Genomic DNA, 17,883 nt, shown 5'->3' with positions numbered 1-17,883 from the left:
TTGTTATTTTAAGAGTGTTGTACAGGTGAACTTATATTGAACCTTTTGGGATTGACCTTTTTTTCACCCAGCAAACTCTGGAGATTCATCCAGGTTGCTTTGTGTATCAGGAGTTCATTCTTTATTGCTGAGGTCATGGCATGGATGTACCAGTTTGTTTAATGATTCATCCATTGAAGGACATGTGAGTTGTTTCTGGTTTATAGGTATTAAAAATAAAGCTGCTATAAACCTTTGTGAACAGGTTTTTGTGTGAATGTAAGTCTTCCTTTCTCTGGGATTAAAGTTCAGGAGAGCAATTGCTGGGTCATATGTTTGGGTTGTGAAGAAACTACCAAGCTGTTTTCCAGGGTGAAAACATACATATTCCTACCAAGCAACATATGAGTGACCCAGTTTCTTTGCATCCTCATCAACATTTGGTGCTATCATTATTTTTTATTGTAGCCATTCTGATAGGTATGTAATGATAACTCACTGCGGTTTTAGTTTGCATTTCCCTAGTGGCTAATGATGTGGAACGTGTTTTCATGTGTTTATGTGCCATCTGTATATTGTTTGGTGAAGTGACAGTTCATGTCTTTTGCTCATTTTCTACATGATATATTTGTTTCCTTACTGTTGATTTTTTTCCTACTATTGTTTTATTTTTATTATTATTTTATTTTTTAAATTGAAGTAGAATTGATTTGCAATGTTGCATTAGTTTTGGGTGTACATAAAGTTATTCAGTTGTACTATACATATATATGTATGTATTCTTTTTTCTATTGTTTTCCATTATGGATTATTACAGAATATTGAATATAATTCCCTGGGCTATACAATAGGACTTTATTGTTTATTTATTTATATATGTAGTTTGTATCTGCTAATCCCGAACTCCTAAATTATCTCTTTCCCTTCCTTTCCCCCTTTGGCAACCATGAGTTTGTTTTCTGTGTCTGTGAATCTATTTCTGTTTTGTAAATGAACTCATTTGTATCATATTTTAGATTCCACATATAAGTGATACCATATCATTTATCTTTCTCTCCTTTCGGTTAGTATGATAATCTCTAGCTCGGTCCATCTTGCTGCAAATGGCGTTATTTCATTATTTTTATGACTGAGTAATATTTCATTATATATACCACATCTCTATTATCCATTTATCTATTGATGGACATTTGGTTGCGTCCATGTCTTGGCTATTGTAAATAGAGTTATTCTGAACATTGAGGTGCATCCATCTTTTTGAATTAGAGTTTTCTCTGGATATATGCCCAGGAGTGGGATTGCTGGATCATATGGCAACTCTATTTTTAGTTTTTTAAGGAAACTTCATACTGTTTTCAGTTGTGGTTGCCCCAGTTTACATTCCTACCAACAACGTAGGAGGGTTCCTTTTTTCTCCACACCCTCTCCAGCATTTATGATTTGTAGACTTTGTTGATTAATGTGTATCTCAGCGTGTTCCTCCTTGGGTTTATCCTGTATGGGACCCCCTGCACTTTCTGGACTTCGGTGACTCTTTCCTTTTCTATGTTAGGGAAGTTTTCGACTATAACCTCATCCAATGTTTTCTCAGGCCGTTTCTCTTTTTCTTCTGGGACCCCTATAATTCGAATATTGGTGCATTTAATGTTGTCCCAGAGGTGTCTGAGACTGTTCTCATTTCATTCTTTATTCTGTTCCGTGGCAGAGATTTCTCAGTCACTTATCTGTCCTTCTGCCTCAGATATTCTGCTATTGATTCCTTCTAGTGTATTTTTCATTTCAGTTATTTATTGTTCATGTCTATTGTATTCTTTGTAGACTTTTTAATGATGGCCATTCTGACCAGTGCGAGGTAATACCTCATTGTGCTTTTGATTTGCATTCCTCTAATAATTAGCATCTTTTAATATCATGGCTGCACTCAGCATCCGCAGTGATTTTGGAGCCCAAAAAATAAAGTCTGACACTGTTTCCACTGTTTTCTCATCTATTTCCCATGAAGTGATGGGACCAGATATGTGACGAGTTGACTCACTGGAAAAGACTCTGATTCTGGGAAAGATTGGGGGCGGGAGGAGAAGGGGACGACAGAGAATGAGATGGCTGGATGGCATCACCGACTCGATGGACATGAGTTTGAGTGAACTCTGGGAGTTGGTGATGGACAGGGAGGCCTGGCGTGCTGTGATTCATGGGGTCGCGGAGAGTCGGACACGACTGAGCGACTGACTGAATAATTAGCATAGTTGACCATTTTTTCGTGTGCCTGTTGGCCGTCTGTATGTTTTCTTTGGGGAAATGTCTATTTAGGTGTTCTGCACATTTTTTGATAGGTTTTTTTTTCAAATATTAAACTGTATGAGATGTTTGTATATTTTGGAAAATTAAGCCCTTATTGGTTGCATCATTTGCAAGTGTTTTTCCCAGTCTGTATGTTGTCTGTTCATTTTGTTTATGGTTCCTTTACTGCACAAAAGCTTATAAGTTTGAGTCTCATTTGTTTATTTTTGCTTCTATTTCTGTTGCCTTGGGAGATTGACCTAAGAAACGTTGCTACAATTTATGTCAGAGAATACTCTGCCTATGTTCTCTTCTAGGAGTTTAATGGTGTCATGTCTTATATTTAAGTCTTTAAGCCATTTTGAGTTTATTTTTGTGTAGGGTGTGAGGGAGTGTTCTTTCTTGATTTACATCTGACTGTAGCTTTCCCAGCATTACTTGTCAAAGAGACTGTTCTGCATTGTATATTCTTGAGTCTTTTGTTGAAGGCTGATCCTGAGTGTATAGGTTATTCCTGGACTCGATTTTTCCTGTTGATTCACATGTCTGCTTTCGCGCCAGTACCATACTGTTTTGATTTTGGCTTTTGGGCATTTTCTGAAGTCTGGGACAGTTATACCTCCAGCTTTGTTCTTTTTCCACCAAGTTGCTTTGGCAATTCTGGGTCTTTTATGCTTCCATATAAACTTTAGGATTATTTCTTCTAGTTTTGTTAACAATGTCATAGGTGATTTGATAGCGGTCACATTAGATCTGTAAATTGCCCTGGGTACTATGGCCATTTTAACAGTGTTAATTCTTCCAACCCAAGAGCATGGACTATCCTTCCATTTCTTTGAATCATCTTCAGTTTCCTTTATCTATGTTTTATAGTTCTCAGCATATGCGTCTTTTACCTCCTTGGTCGCCTCCTTTGCTGTTCTTTTTTTATTTGATTCTAGAACAGGATTTTTTTTTTTACTTTTCTGATACTTCATTATTAGTATATAGAAATGCAACCTATTTCTGAATGCTAACCTTGTATCCTGCTCTCCTGTTGAGTTCGTTTATCAGTTTTAGTAGCTCTTGGGTGGTGTCTTCAGGATTTTCTATGTATATTGAATCATGTCATCTGCACATCATGACGGTTTTACCTCTTCCTTTCCAACTTAGATACTTTTGTTTTGTTTTTTTTCTTTTCTGATTACTCTGGCTAGGAGTTCCAATGCTATGTTGAACAGAAGCGGTGAGAGTGGATATGCTTGTCTTGTTTCAGCTTTTAGTGAGGCTTCAGCTTTCCATCATTGAGTATTATGTTGGCTGTGCGTTTATCATACATAGCTTTTGTTGTGATGAGATATGTTCCCTTTGTACCCACTTTGGTGAGAGTTTCTACCCTGAATAAATTTTCAAATGATTTTTTTGCCTCTATTGATGATAAAGGATCATCGATCATCTATCTGATGATCATGTGCTTTTTGTCTTTTCTTTTGTTGATGTAGTTGTATCACATTAATTGGTTTGCATATGTTGAACCATCTTTTGACCCTGGGATGAATCCAGCTTGATTGTGGTGTATGATCTTTTTTATATGTTGTTGGATTTGGTTTGCTAATATTTTGCTGAGGATTTCTGCAGGCAGAATATTATAGGCTATGTTTTGTTATTCAACTGCCACTCTATGTCTTTTAGTCTATTGACACTTAAGGTAATTATTGATAGATATGAATTGTCATTTTAAACCTTGTTTTCCAGTTGATTTTGTATTTATTCTTTGTTCCTTTTTTTTCCCCTTTTTCCTTTTGTGGTTTCATGGAGTTTTAGATTCCATAAAAATTACATTTTTATTTATCTGTCGTGTTTTTGACTGTATCTTTTTAAGTATCTTTTACATTACCCATGAATAACTTATCACATCTAATGGTGTAATTTTCCCAGCTGTAGTGGAATATAGATATCTAAATTGCTAACATCTGCTGGATCATTGAAAAAGCAAGAGAGTTCCAGAAAAACATCTATTTCTGCTTCATTGACTATGCCAAAGCCTTTGACTGTGTGGATCACAATAAACTGTGGAAAATTCTGAAAGAGATGGGAATACCAGACCACCTGACCTGCCTCTTGAGAAACCTATATGCAGGTCAAGAAGCAACAGTTAGAATTGGACATGGAACAACAGACTGGTTCCAAATAGGAAAAGGAGCATGTCAAGGCTGTATATTGTCACCCTGCTTATTTAACTTATATGCAGAGTACATCATGAGAAACGCTGGGCTGGAAGAAGCACAAGTTGGAATCAAGATTGCCAGGAGAAATATCAATAACTTCAGATATGCAGATGACACCACCCTTATGGCAGAAAGTGAAGAGGAACTCAAAAGCCTCTTGATGAAAGTGAAAGAGGAGAGTGAAAAGGTTGGCTTGAAGCTCAACATTCAGAAAACGAAGATCATGGCATCTGGTCCCATCACTTCATGGCAAATAGATGGGGAAACAGTGTCAGACTTTATATTTTTGGGTTCCAAAATCACTGCAGATGCTGATTGCAGCCATGAAATTAAAAGACACTTACTCCTTGGAAGGAAAGTTACGACCAACCTAGATAGCATATTAAAAAGCAGAGATATTACTTTGCCAACAAAGGTCCGTCTAGTCAAGGCTATGGTTTTTCCCGTGGTCATGTATGGATGTGAGAGTTGGGACTGTGAAGAAAGCTGATTGCTGAAGAATTGATGCTTTTGAACTGTGGTGTTGGAGAAGACTCTTGAGAGTCCCTTGGACTGCAAGGAGATCCAACCAGTCCATTCTAGAGGAGATCAGTCCTGGATGTTCATTGAAAGGACTGATTCTGAAGCTGAAACTCCAATACTTTGGCCACCTCATGCGAAGAGTTGACTCATTGAAAAAGACCCTGTTGCTGGGACCCCCTGATTGGGGGCAGGAGGAGAAGGGGACGAAGGAGAAGAGGATGAGATGGCTGGATGGCATCACTGACTCGATGCACATGAGTTTGGGTGAACTCCGGGAGCTGGTGATGGACAGGGAGGCCTGGCGTGCTGTGATTAATGGGGTTACTAAGAGTCAGATACGACTGAGCGACTGAACTGAATTGAACTGAACCTTTCTTTATGTCCCCCTTACCTTCTCGTATTTGTAATTGTCTTAAATATTTTTCTTTAGATACATTTAGAACCAAATCAGTGTAATAACTTTTGCTTCAACCATCAATATACTTAGAGAACTTGAGAAGGAAATCCTATTATATTTACCTGTACATTTGCTCAGCATTATCTATTTCCTGATGTTCCTCCTCTCTTTTTTCTGTTTAAAAAAATTTAGTCATTCTTTTAGTGTAGGTCTTCTAGTGAAAAATTCTCTTTAGTTTTCCTTCATCTTAACATTTTGTTGGGCTCTCCTTTATTTTTGCTGTGTGTCAGATTGTGGGTTGATAATTCCTTTCAATAATTGAAAACATTGTGCTACTTCTTCTAGCCTCTATAGTTTTTGTTGAGAAATTGGCTGTAATTAAACTTGTTTCCCTTATAAATACGGTGTCATTTTTCTCTGGCTGCTTTCAGGAATTATTCTTTTTCTTTAATTTTTAGAAGTTAAATTTTGGAATATCTTGGCATGATTTCTTTGAGTTTCTCCTGTTAATGGTTTGCTCAGTTGTTTGATCTGTAGGTTTATGTCTCTTGGCAGATTTGGAGTGCCTTTGAGTACCGTCTCAGCCTTGCTTCTTTCTTCTCTCTTCCGGGGACTCTGAAAACATGAATGTTAGATTTTGTTTTATGGTTCCATAGCTCCCTGAGGCTCTGTTCATTTTATTTCCAGTTTTCTCTCTGGTGTTCAGGTTGGGTTATTTCTGTTTTATCTCTTCCAGTTCATAGATTTTTCCCAGTGTCTCCTCAATTGTGTTGTTGAGTTTAGCCACTGCCTTTTATTTGGTTATGTTTTTCCATCCAAAAATTTCCCTTTGGTTCTTATTATCTTCTATTTCTTTCTCTCCTCCTCTGTCTGCCTGACTTCACCTTTTTTCCCCACACCGAGGCTTTATATTTTCTTTTGATTTGTTTCAAGTGTTTGTGTTTGTTGAAACATATTTTATTTTTTATCATGACTGCTTTAAAAATCTTTTTCAGAAAATTCTGTTGTTACCATCATTCTCAGTGTTTGCACTTACTGATTATCAGGTTTAATCTTCCTCATACGTGGTATGACGATTTATTTCTGATTAAAACATGGACATTCTCATATAATGTTATGAGGCTGGATCTTAAACCTCTTTTAACTGACTTTGTGTGACTCTGCTGTAGCATGGGTGAGTCTTCATTACCAACAGATGTAAGCAGAAGTCCAGGTTCCACACTTAGACTCCTTGACACCAGAGGGGATCAGCTTCTCATTCCTGCCGGACAGGCGTGGGAGTTTCATCTCCTTGTGTAGTCTCCACCTACACTATGATAGAGGTTGTCTCATTACAGCTGGGCGATAGTAAAAGTTCTGACTCTCTTCTAGACCTACTCTGACACCCCTGTAGTGAGGAGGGGGCAAGGCACCTTATTTTTGTCCAGTGGGTGTGGAAGTCTAGTCTCCCACATGGTTCCCAGTGACACTCTGGAGTAGGGATCTTTACAGGCCAGTGGGGATGGAAGTCCTGATCACCTGGTACTCACTTTCTTTGACACTGCCTAGCAGAGGGGTCAAGATGCCTCATTATAATCTTATGAAAATGGATGGTGTTAAATATGTAGTAAGGTCATCTATTGCTTTCTGCTTTCCTAATTTTTCTTATTTCTTTGTATAGCTATATCAGATACTTATGGGATTGGTCTAGCCCAGGCAAAATTTTCTCTTCTCTGGGGACTGCCTCTCAAGGGAGGGCTTCAGTCAGCCACATTTGTAACTATTCAACCTCTACCTACTGGGAATGCTGCCAGTCCAATTATCTTTCCTATAGTTTAGAATTGGGAATGAGAGATAGTGGGTCGGTCTTTTAAGCGAAACTGCTGTAGGATACACATTTGTGAGTCAGGGGTGTGAAGACTTTTCTGCAGAGAGAGAAGAGCGGAGACCAAAGATGGACAGTTTTCCATTCCCAATTCCAGGCCTTGCATGAATCCTGCCTGAATTCATTCTCTTATTTCCATGAATAGCCTTCCATTTTCTTGCAGTTCTTCCCCTCTACCCTACCTTATGCTTTTGATTAAACTAGGTAGAATTATTTTGTTACATGTAACCAAAGAGTTCTTAATAAAGACTATTATTTACTTACACCTTTAGGTTCAGACCAGTTCACACTGAGTGCATGTCTAGGCTCAAAGAATGGAAGGAATCCCTGGTGGCTCAGATGGTAAAGAATCTACCTGCAATGCGGGAGACTGGTTTCGATCCCTGGGTCAGGAAGATCCCCTGGAGAAGGGAATGACTGGCCACCCACTCCAGTATTCTTGCCTGGAGAATTCCATGGACAGAGAAGCCTGGGGTCTCAAAGAGTTGGACGTGACTGAGCAACTAACACATTAACACTAGTGAAAATAATGACTAAAAATTAAGTGATGTCCTAATTATTATCTCTCAGACCCCTTGCTTATATCCAGATTCTCAGCTTCTCAGTTCCTTTGCCTAGGTATGTCCATTATTTTTTTTTTTATTAATTTTCTGCTGTTTATTTTGCTGATATCATCATACTTGATGCTTTGTTTGCCTGTACTATTTGCTTCTCTCATATTAGCTGACCTATTAGATTCAGTTTTTATAAGGCACTGACAGCTACCCCATCCCACTGGAAACTGCCATCAAGTGCCTATTTTTCTAATTTTTTTAACTTCGCTGATTTTACAATGAAGAAATATGCATTAATAAAAATTTAGGGAAAAAAAGCAGGAAGAGGAACATCATACTCTGCCAGTACTTTGACTCTGCAGAGTAATCACTGTTGGGAATATGTGCTTCCAGGATTTTTTCTAGTTATATGTTTGAATATGTATAATCTGCACACATTAAATGTATATACATAATCCATAAATGCAACCACAGCAAATCAAGCTGGTCTGCAGCTTTTATTCACTTACATATTGTGAACATCATTTTACATTAATATATACATTGATATATTTAATAGCTACATAATCTTTCAGTTTATGGTTATACAATATTTATTTAAGCAGTCTTCTATTGTTGGACATTTAAATTCATTATCTTTTCTTTGGCTCCTGTAAGCAATACTGGAATGAACATCACTACAGAAGTCTTCTAGCCCTTCCTGAGGCTTTTTTCCCCTTAGGACTGGTTTCTAAAGGTGGAATTTCTTAAAACAAATGTAGATATTAAGGATTTTCATATATTATTGGATTGCCTTCCAGAACTTGTACCATTTCTATTCCAACAGTCAGTTGAGTGAATTCTTCCATTGAGAGTCAAAAATGAGAGAATTTCATTATTGTTTTAATTTACATTCCTTGGATTTAAGTGATATTGAACATTTTAAAGTGATTATTGGTCTTTTTTTCTTTTGTGAATTTCTGACTCATAGCCTTTGCCCATTTTCCTATTAAAATATTCATGATTCTGTGATTGATTTGTATGCAGTCTTTGAATGTTAAGTATGTTGGCCCTCTCTTTCTAATATTATGAAGAGAAATGTCAAAGCATACTGATGAAAGACTGCATTCTAAATGTCTAGTTAGGGTTGAGTCCAGTTGTTACCTATTGGCTGTGTGACCTTGAACAAATTTGAGGAACAGACTTTGTATCTCAGTTTTCTTATGTGTAGAATGTAAAATGTTTTGTGTAAACAAGGAATGTTGTGTAGCACATAGAAAGTACTTCATCAAATCTGTTGATAATATTGGTATTATATTTCTTACTTTCAGCTTGTCATTGTCTTTTATTTGTATTAATTTCCTTTTGGTCTTATAGATCCAAACTAATGAGTGGTTTCATGTAAACAATCAAATAAGGCCTGATAACCTTACTCCTTCACATATCCAGTGTTTTCTTATGGCCTTGGCCTTTGTCAAATATGGTGTAGCTGCCTCTGGTAAGAGCCTATGTTTGTTACTTAGGATGTGGAATCAATAAACCATGTTTCCTTATAAGAGAGTGCATGTATTAAATAGCTAAGAATGACAAAATTGTATTGACTTACTGAAGTTGTATTTGAAAGCTGGTTCTTGGGTTGAATACCTCGTTTATCTGAGTGGTTTGCACATTTTTAGTGCTATGCATGATGGGGAGCAAATACTGCAGTATTTCTTGAGTTTGAGCTATTTTTTTATCCCTGTAGATTCTTTTTTCATCATCTGTCCAGTTTATATCAGCCTTCTTGCTTTGGAAAGATGGACATTCTTTCATATTGCTTTTTAAGTTGTGATGCAGATCTGGGGAGCAACCATAAAAATATGTATAGATACATAAACTGAATTGATTAAACAGTTACTTACTGAGCATTATCTTCCAAAGATTCTATCTAAGAATTCTTATCCATCTGAAGGTTATACTTTAATTATGGGGCAGAAAATAAACAAAACATCTGTCAGATAATAAAATTTATGGGAGAAAATGAAGCTGGGAAGGGGAATAGAGAATTCTTGGGGAGGGGCTGATTTCTGTTTTTAAAAAGGTGGTCAGAGAAGGCCTCCTTATGATGCTACCATGTCAGAGGACTTAGGGAGCAAGTCAAGTCAGTGTCAGAGGGAGGAGCATTCGCAGCAAGGACAACAGTAAGTGCAAAGGCACTGAGCCAGGAGCATGGTCGTGTGTGCAGGGTGCACCACGATGAGGCAAGTGGCTAAAGCAGAATCAGTGAGCAGAAAGGTATGAGCTAGATAGGTAACTTGGTTCACATAAGGCCTCAAGGCCATTGTAAGGACTCTGATTTTTACTGAGTGTGAAATAGGGAGGCCCTGGAAGGCTCTGAGGAGTGTCACATCTCAGATCTGCTTTAATAGGATCATGCTGAGTTGAGAACAGACTGAAGAGGTGCAGGGGTAAAGAGGCAGGGAGATCTCATGGAATGCTCCTGAAAGAATCTGTTAGCAGGAGAGCGCACGGTAGCTTGGATCAGGCTGGTGGCAGTCATCAGAGGGAGAGGGGCCAGCAGGGGAGGGAAGAATCCTGAGTATATTTTGAGATTTTCCAGTGAATTAGATGTGGGGTGAGAAAAGAAGACAGGAATCAGTGGTAGCCCCAAAGCTGCTGTTTGAGAAAGTAGAAGGACAAGATATAGAGAAAACTATGGGAAAAGTCTGTTAGAAATTCCTTCTTTATTATTTATTAATAGATGATATGAAGGAATTATTGTTTATTTTGTTAATTGTGGTAAGAGGATAATAACATTAAAAATGTGTAGAGAACTTTTAAAAATTAAAGTTCATTTGAAAAGTGTTTATTCCACTCCATACCCATTAGGATGGCTGTTGTCAAAAAACAGAAAATGATAAGTGTAGGCAAGGATGTGGAAGATTAAAACCCTTGTGCATTGCTGGCTGGAATGTAAAATGGTGTAGTTGATATGGAGAACAGTATGGCGCTTCCTCAAAAAACTGAAAATAGAATTACCATAGGGTAATTGATGGTCCAGCAATTCTACTTCTGGGTATATCCCCAGAAATTGATGACATCTTGGAGAGTTATCTGTACACCAGTGTTCACAGTACTGTTACTCACAGTAGCCAAAAGATGGAAGCAACTCAAGTGCCCGTTGACAGATAATGGATAAGCAAAATGTGGTATATATATAATGGGATATTATTGAGCCTTAAGAAGCACAAGCTGGAATCAAGATTGCTGGGAGAAATATCAATAACCTCAGATATGCAGATGACACCACCCTTATGGCAGAAAGTGAAGAGGAACTCAAAAGCCTCTTGATGAAAGTGAAAGAGGAGAGTGAAAATGTTGGCTTGAAGCTCAACATTCAGAAAACTAAGATCATGGCATCTGGTCCCATCACTTCATGGCAAATAGATGCGGAAAAAGTGGAAACAGTGTCAGACTTTATTTTTTTGGGCTCCAAAATCACTGCAGATGCTGATTGCAGCCATAAAATTAAAAGAGGCTTACTCCTTGGAAGCAAAGTTATGACTAGCCTAGATAGCATATTAAAAAGCAGAGATATTACTTTGCCAACAAAAGTCCATCTAGTCAAGGCTATGGTTTTTCCATTGGTCATGTATGGATGTGAGAGTTGGACTGTGAAGAAAGCTGATTGCCGAAGAATTGATGCTTTTGAACTGTGGTGTTGGAGAAGACTCTTGAGAGTCCCTTGGACTGCAAGAAAATCCAACCAGTCCATCCTAAAAGAGATCAGTCCTGGGTGTTCATTGGAAGCATTGATGCTGAAGCTGAAACTCCAATACTTTGGCCACCTCATGCGATGAGTTGACTCACTGGAAAAGACTGATGCTGGGAGGGATTGGGGGCAGGAGGAAGGGGATGACAGAGAATGAGATGGCTGGATGGCATCACCGACTTGATGCACATGAGTTTGAGTGAACTTCGGGAGTTGGTGATGGACAGGGAGGCCTGGCGTGCTGTGATTCATGGGGTCGCAAAGAGTTGGACATGACTGAGTGACTGAACTGATTGAGCCTTAAAAAGGAAGGAAATTCTGATCCTGCTACAACACAGATGAACTTCAAGGACATTATGTTAAGTGAAATAAGTCAGTCACTACAAGACAAATAATGTACTTGTTTTTCCAAATATTTGAGTCCATGTATATTGGATACCTAGAACAGTCGCAGTAGGATAGTTGCCTGGGGCTAGGCGGAGTGGGGAATGGGCAGCTGTCATTTAATGGCTATGGCGTTTCAGTTTTGCAAGATGAAAAGAGTTCTGGAGGCTGTGTACAGCAATGTGAATGTATTAAACACTGCTGAACTTTATACTTAAAAATACTTAAGATGGTAAATTTTATGTCATGTGTATTTTAACAGAATTTTAAAAATTCAACATATATAGGTAGAGAGAGGGGGAAAAGAAGAACCCTAAGTAAAACTTGAAGGAAAACTGGTAGACATTTTAAAGGAGGCAGCAGTATTACTTATAATTATGATGCCTAAATTGATATGTAGACAGCGTAAGAAAAAAGTAGAATACACTTAGAAGAAAAGCAAGAAATACATTATGTTTTATTTTTAAAAAAGGTTTATCTAGTTAAGAGACACAGACTGAACTATTTATGGGCAAAACAATATGATTTTCTGACTTTGCTTAAACTATTTCAGCAAAAAAAAGTAGTGGGAATATAAATGAAACAAGAATAGCAGGATGCTGATAACTATTAAAAGGTGGGTGACAGGCACCAGTGGTTCATTATTCTATTCTACTTTTGTTTATGCTTGAAATATCCACAATAATGCTTTTTAAAAAGGAATTGTCCGTTACTAAAAAGAAAGGAAACAGATGACTAAAGCACTCACTGAATTAAACTAGACTTGAAAGACAATTAATGAGGGTATGTGTGATTACAATGTCTGGCAGTGCTGGCAAATAAAATGAATTCATCTACAGTCTCCTGAGAAGCCGTTCCTAGGCTGTTCACTGAAACAGTATTATGTAGGTGCCATTATGTTTAGTTTGATAAATAGATATTAAAAATATATAGCCCTTGCCTTAAATATGCTAACAGTTGGGACTAGAGAGAGAAGTAAAGCATCAGTTAGAATATATATCTATAGCATAAGGCAAGGTACTTACTGTAGCATTGCTGAAGAGGTACTTCCAGCCATACTTAGAGCTAGAAAAAGAAATATTCCTAATTCCTAATTAATCTGAGTCTTGATGCACAAGTATGTCAGCTAGTTAAAAAAAAAAGAGTAGTAATCTAGGTTCATGTCTATGTCCATGTTCATGTCAATGGACATGAACTTGAGCAAACTCTGGGAGACGGTGAGGAACAGGGAGGCCTGGCGTGTTGCAGTCCATGGGGTTGAAAGAGATGGACGCACTGGGCAACTGAACAGCAGCAGCAACAGTAATCTAGGTAGTGGGACCAGCATGGCACACTCAGGAAATCACAAGTATGGTTTAGAATGACTAGAAATCAGATAGGTGTGAAGAAGTGGTTCAAAACTAGAGACCTTGTCTATAACAATAGTACTGCTGGGAGATTTCCTGAGATAGGAATCGTGTGTGACTGGTGGATGCTTAATGTTTTAAAAAGTGAATTGTTAGGCCTTTATACATGGAAGTGATATAATTAGATCTGCATTTTTGAAAGATCAGAGTGGCAGCCAGGAGGTTGTCAGGTTGAAGAAAAGTGAGGCAGAGGGACAAGTTAGGAGGCTAATTCGGGGAGGCAGAAAGGGAGTCTGAATCAAAGGAACATATATCTATGACTCATTACAAATATAAACTCTCCCAGAACTGGAGAAGTCTGCCTAGGCTGCTCGTGAATCTCTGACAGATCCAGTTCATCTCCACTTGAATAGTCCAGTAATGGGAAAGGACAGCCTTTTGGGAGAAACTGAGTGATGACATATTTGAGGAAAATGTATAGCCCTAAATGTATATACTAGAAAGGAGGAGGCAGCATCAAAAACTAACTCCCTCTGAAATGACTTACTTCAGTAAAAAAGAAAAGTGTAGCATTTTTATTTATATGTCATCAAGATTCATCAGGACATGTTTAAAGATAAGATAATAAAAAAGACATGAGAATCTCAGCTCAGGAAAGATGGGAAGGTTGAGAAACATAATTTTAAGTTAAGAGCAGTGGGTGGGTGGGAGCAGTAGGGAACCCTGGAAATCAAATCTCCCCTTTGCAGCAAAATTCTATAAATATGGTCTCCAATTTCTCTCCTGTTTTAAGATACACTTTAATTAGACCTGTACCTCTATCATTCTGCTGAAATTTCTCTGAACAAGATCCCCAAATAAAACCTACATGTTATAAAATCAAACAGTAAAACCATCCCACTTAATCAGAAGCATTAGACCTGGCTGATTTTGCCCTGCTTGATACACTTTCTCACTTAGCTTCCAGGACAGCACATTCTCCTGCTTTCCTCCTACCCAAGGCAGGGCTTTCCAGGCTTTTGTTGGGTTCTTACTCTTTTCCTGATCCATCAGTGTTGGGGGTTCCCAAGGACTTGCTCCTTAACCCTTATCTATATCTACACTCACTAAAATCTCATCCAGCTTCATGCTATCTTTATGCTGAAAATTCCTCAATGTATCTTCAGTCCAAATCTCTTCCTTAACTCTGGACTCATATATCCAACTGCCTGTTCAGTACCTCCACTTCAGTATCTAAAGGCATGTCAAAAGAAACATGTCTAAACTAAATTGATGCTCCATTCTTGGTCTTTGCCATCTGGCAGCTGACAATTTAATTGAGCTAGATGCTCTGGCTCAACGCCCTAGAGTTTCAACAGTTGTAAATACCTGTGAAACCATTACCATAAACCAAGATCTAGAAAAGATGATCACTAAACGATTCCTGATGCTCCTTTACAGTCCATTCTTTCCTTCCTCCCCTGCTGCTGCTGCTGCTGCTAAGTGACTTCAGTCGTGTCCGACTCTGTGCGACCCCATAGACGGCAGCCCACCAGGCTCCCCCGTCCCTGGGATTCTCCAGGCAAGAACACTGGAGTGGGTTGCCATTTCCTTCTCCAGTGCATGAAAGTGAAAGTGAAGTCGCTCAGTCGTGTCCGACTCCTAGCGATCCCATGGGTTGCAGCCTACCAGGCTCCTCCGTCCATGGGATTTTCCAGGCAAGAGTACTGGAGTGGGTTGCCATTTCCTTCTCCACTCTGTCCCTTACTTGAGGAAGCCGTTATCTACTTTCTATCTCTAGAGACTAGCTTGCTTTACATATACATGTGATTTCTTGTAGTTTTTACTTTTCTGCATCTGATTGCTTTTTGTCAGCACTTTGATTTTGAGATTCATCCATGTTGTGTGTATCATTACATTTTTATTCTATGATATGGAAAGGGCATCAATAGTAAAGAGGTACTGGGAACAATGCAATTGACTTTTTCAGGGCTATATTAAATAATTTTCTTCTGTATTCAACTTGTATAGAAATTAAATAAGGCAAGCACTTTTCAGAGTCAGGAGTAAAATGGCTGTCTATCTTCTCAGTTTATAAAAACAGTTCCCATAATCCAGATTTCATACAATTTATTAATGATGATATGGTAGAAGCCACCTTGGCATTTATTAAAATCTTAAACATGAAAAAAACACCTTCTGTTGGTATCCTTGTCTTCTCAGTCCAAATGGGAGTCTGTTTGTTCAGAGGACACTTCAAGGATGTCACTTTGACACAGTTTCCATACAAATCATTGTTCCTGGGCTGAACTGTTTCCTGGTTTTTCTTCTCTGTTCCTAAAACATATCTCTGTTGGTCTCTGCTAAGCTTCTGAATCACAGTTTGGGAGCTGAAAGAAATTGGGTACTCTGATTTCAATGTTAACAATGAACTATCTAATTAAGAGTAGTGAAATGCCATGTTATGTCTATATATTACATGTCACAGTATGCAAGGTATTGTTCACAGATATTACTTTACTTGGGGCTCTCAGCAGTTCTGATACAGGCAGGATGGCCAATGTTATCCCCATCTTATATCAGAAAGGGAATGTTAAGGAATCAGAGAGGTTAAACGATTCGCTCACGATAACATAGCTAATAAGAAGAAGGGGCAGGTCTAGAATACACGCCTTCTAACTCTAGTACTTTGTTTATTACTTTCTCTCATGTTATTTTCTTGTATTATTTCATTTCTTTCCATAGATAAGATGTGAAAGTGGAATTCCATGGAATTCTCCAGGCCAGAATACTAGAGGGTAGCCTTTCCCTTCTCCAGGGGATCTCCCCAACCCAGGGATCGAACCCAGGTCCCCCACATTGCAGGCGGATTCTTTACCAGCTGAGCCACAAGGGAAGCCCAAGAACACTTGAGTGTTCCCTTCTCCAGGGGATCTTCCCAACCCAGGAATAGAACTGGGGTCTCCTGCATTGCAGCTGGATTCTTTACCAACTGAGCTATCAGGGGAAGCCCCTTAGATAAGTAATATATTTTTAAAAAGTTAAATCTTAGTTTAAATTAATCAACTTTAGATCCAAGTACAGGTATGGCCAAAGGTGGTTTCTTAACCTAAATTTCTAGTTTTTGAGGCAACAAAAGCCTACATATTCCAACAGAGCCCAGCTGAGCAGAAACTAAGTTCTCAGAAAAGAGGCCAAGGAAGGAAGAGCAGGTACCATGTCCATGTGTGCTCTGCTGTGCAAATTCAGTCTGTTCCCACACTTACACACCCGCTGTTGAGACGGTTGTTCAGATCATTGTTCCTGAAGACGGGGAAACTTGCCGAGGGGGCTTGTGATACAATATGTTTAGACCAAACTTATTTAGACAAAACGCAGTGTTTATCTATGCTGTCCCTGACTTCTCTTCCTTTCCCTTTTCTAGTTTTTAGGTACTAATATCAACCCTATTTGACTAGTGCTTCAATTGCTATTACAGAAAGTAAAACATCTGATAGTCATTCATTCTAAGTATTATCTTAGGCCAGAAGAGAGAAACTCAGATAAAGCAATGATGATTGCATAGAAATAAGTGTCTGACTGCAAATGTTAAGGCATCCATTGGGGATAGTTCAGGGATACTGAAATCTCAGAACCCTTCAAAATGCATCATATGGGCACTCCTATGCAGTCCCAGACACTATGTCACAGATACTATGTAGACTATAAGGAGACAACTAGAAATTGTTATCAAAAAGCCACTTTTACCTGTTACTTCAATTCAAAATCAAAATCTTTTAAGATGGAGGAAAGGGAATGAGGTAATCTGGTAGAAGAAATCTGGTGTAGTTCTCCTACCTTAGATACCTTTTTAGAAGGCAAGGTGGGACTCGTCCAGGTATTTTTGCTAAAAAAGAGAATATATCATAAAATTTCTGAACTTAGATTTTAAGGTTAACAAAACTTATTTTTTTTTACTTTCTTGACAGTTGCCTCAATTGCTAGCTTAATTGAGTTTCTCTTCAACCTGCCACTGTCTCATTCAGACATATGAAATATATTAGTGCATATTTCCTCTGGAAGCCTTTAGATGAAATTGTTTCAGGAGAAAAGCAAACAGTAGAAATACCTGTCTAATAATTATCAAGCAATTCAGAACTGCATTCTGCATGTCAGGCTCTGGGAAGGGCATCTACATGTATAGCAGAGTGACTAACTTTTAGAGCCCCAACTCAGGACACAGCTATATCAGGCCAAAGAATCAGTGTAATATGTAATGAATAAATACTATACACACATGATTATTATTTTTAACATATAGTATAAATTAGCTGTTTATTTAAAGTTATATATTATTCTGTATTATTTGCTGTTCTGTTCCATAAATGCCATTATTTAAGAAAAACAACAGGACTAGTTAACAGTGGCAGTGAGCAGTAGTTAATAGTGGAACCAATTAAACAGTATGGGTGAGAATAATAGAACACTATAAACAGTGTTTTCCTCTGATGAGGATTTTAACTTTTTATAGAGTATTTACATTTTATAGGCAGTATTATTATGTCTTCTTAAGATACATCAGTTCAGTTCAGTTCAGTTGCTCAGTTGTGTCTGACTCCTTGCGACCCCATGAGTCAAAGCTGAATGTAACACAGTAGGGCT

The 17,883-nt window shown here is 38.2% G+C and overlaps 1 protein-coding gene and 1 long non-coding RNA gene across 3 annotated transcripts in view; one reads left to right on the top strand and one right to left on the bottom strand.

Annotated features, from left to right (window-relative positions):
- AGBL3 (AGBL carboxypeptidase 3) overlaps nucleotides 1-17,883 on the bottom strand; it is a 109,502-nt gene that overhangs the window by 1,460 nt on the left and 90,159 nt on the right. Inside the window, exons 15-17 of the mRNA XM_088834676.1 lie at nucleotides 17,080-17,128; nucleotides 15,439-15,632; nucleotides 9,389-9,620 (exon numbers count right to left, since the gene is read on the bottom strand). Of these exons, the coding sequence (XP_088690802.1) occupies nucleotides 9,389-9,620; nucleotides 15,439-15,632; nucleotides 17,080-17,128 (475 nt within the window). The remainder of the gene's footprint in view (nucleotides 1-9,388; nucleotides 9,621-15,438; nucleotides 15,633-17,079; nucleotides 17,129-17,883) is intronic.
- LOC129552671 (uncharacterized) overlaps nucleotides 1-17,883 on the top strand; it is a 64,736-nt gene that overhangs the window by 14,314 nt on the left and 32,539 nt on the right. The gene's annotated exons all lie outside the window — the stretch shown is intronic.

Source organism: Moschus berezovskii, chromosome 3 (genome assembly GCF_049115385.1).
Source record: "Moschus berezovskii isolate FMDL1 chromosome 3, NW_MosBer_1.0, whole genome shotgun sequence".
NCBI classification, from domain to species: domain Eukaryota; kingdom Metazoa; phylum Chordata; class Mammalia; order Artiodactyla; family Moschidae; genus Moschus; species Moschus berezovskii.
The sequence above is the reverse complement of the archived record's forward strand: the minus strand, read 5'-3'. Positions and strand labels throughout refer to the sequence as shown.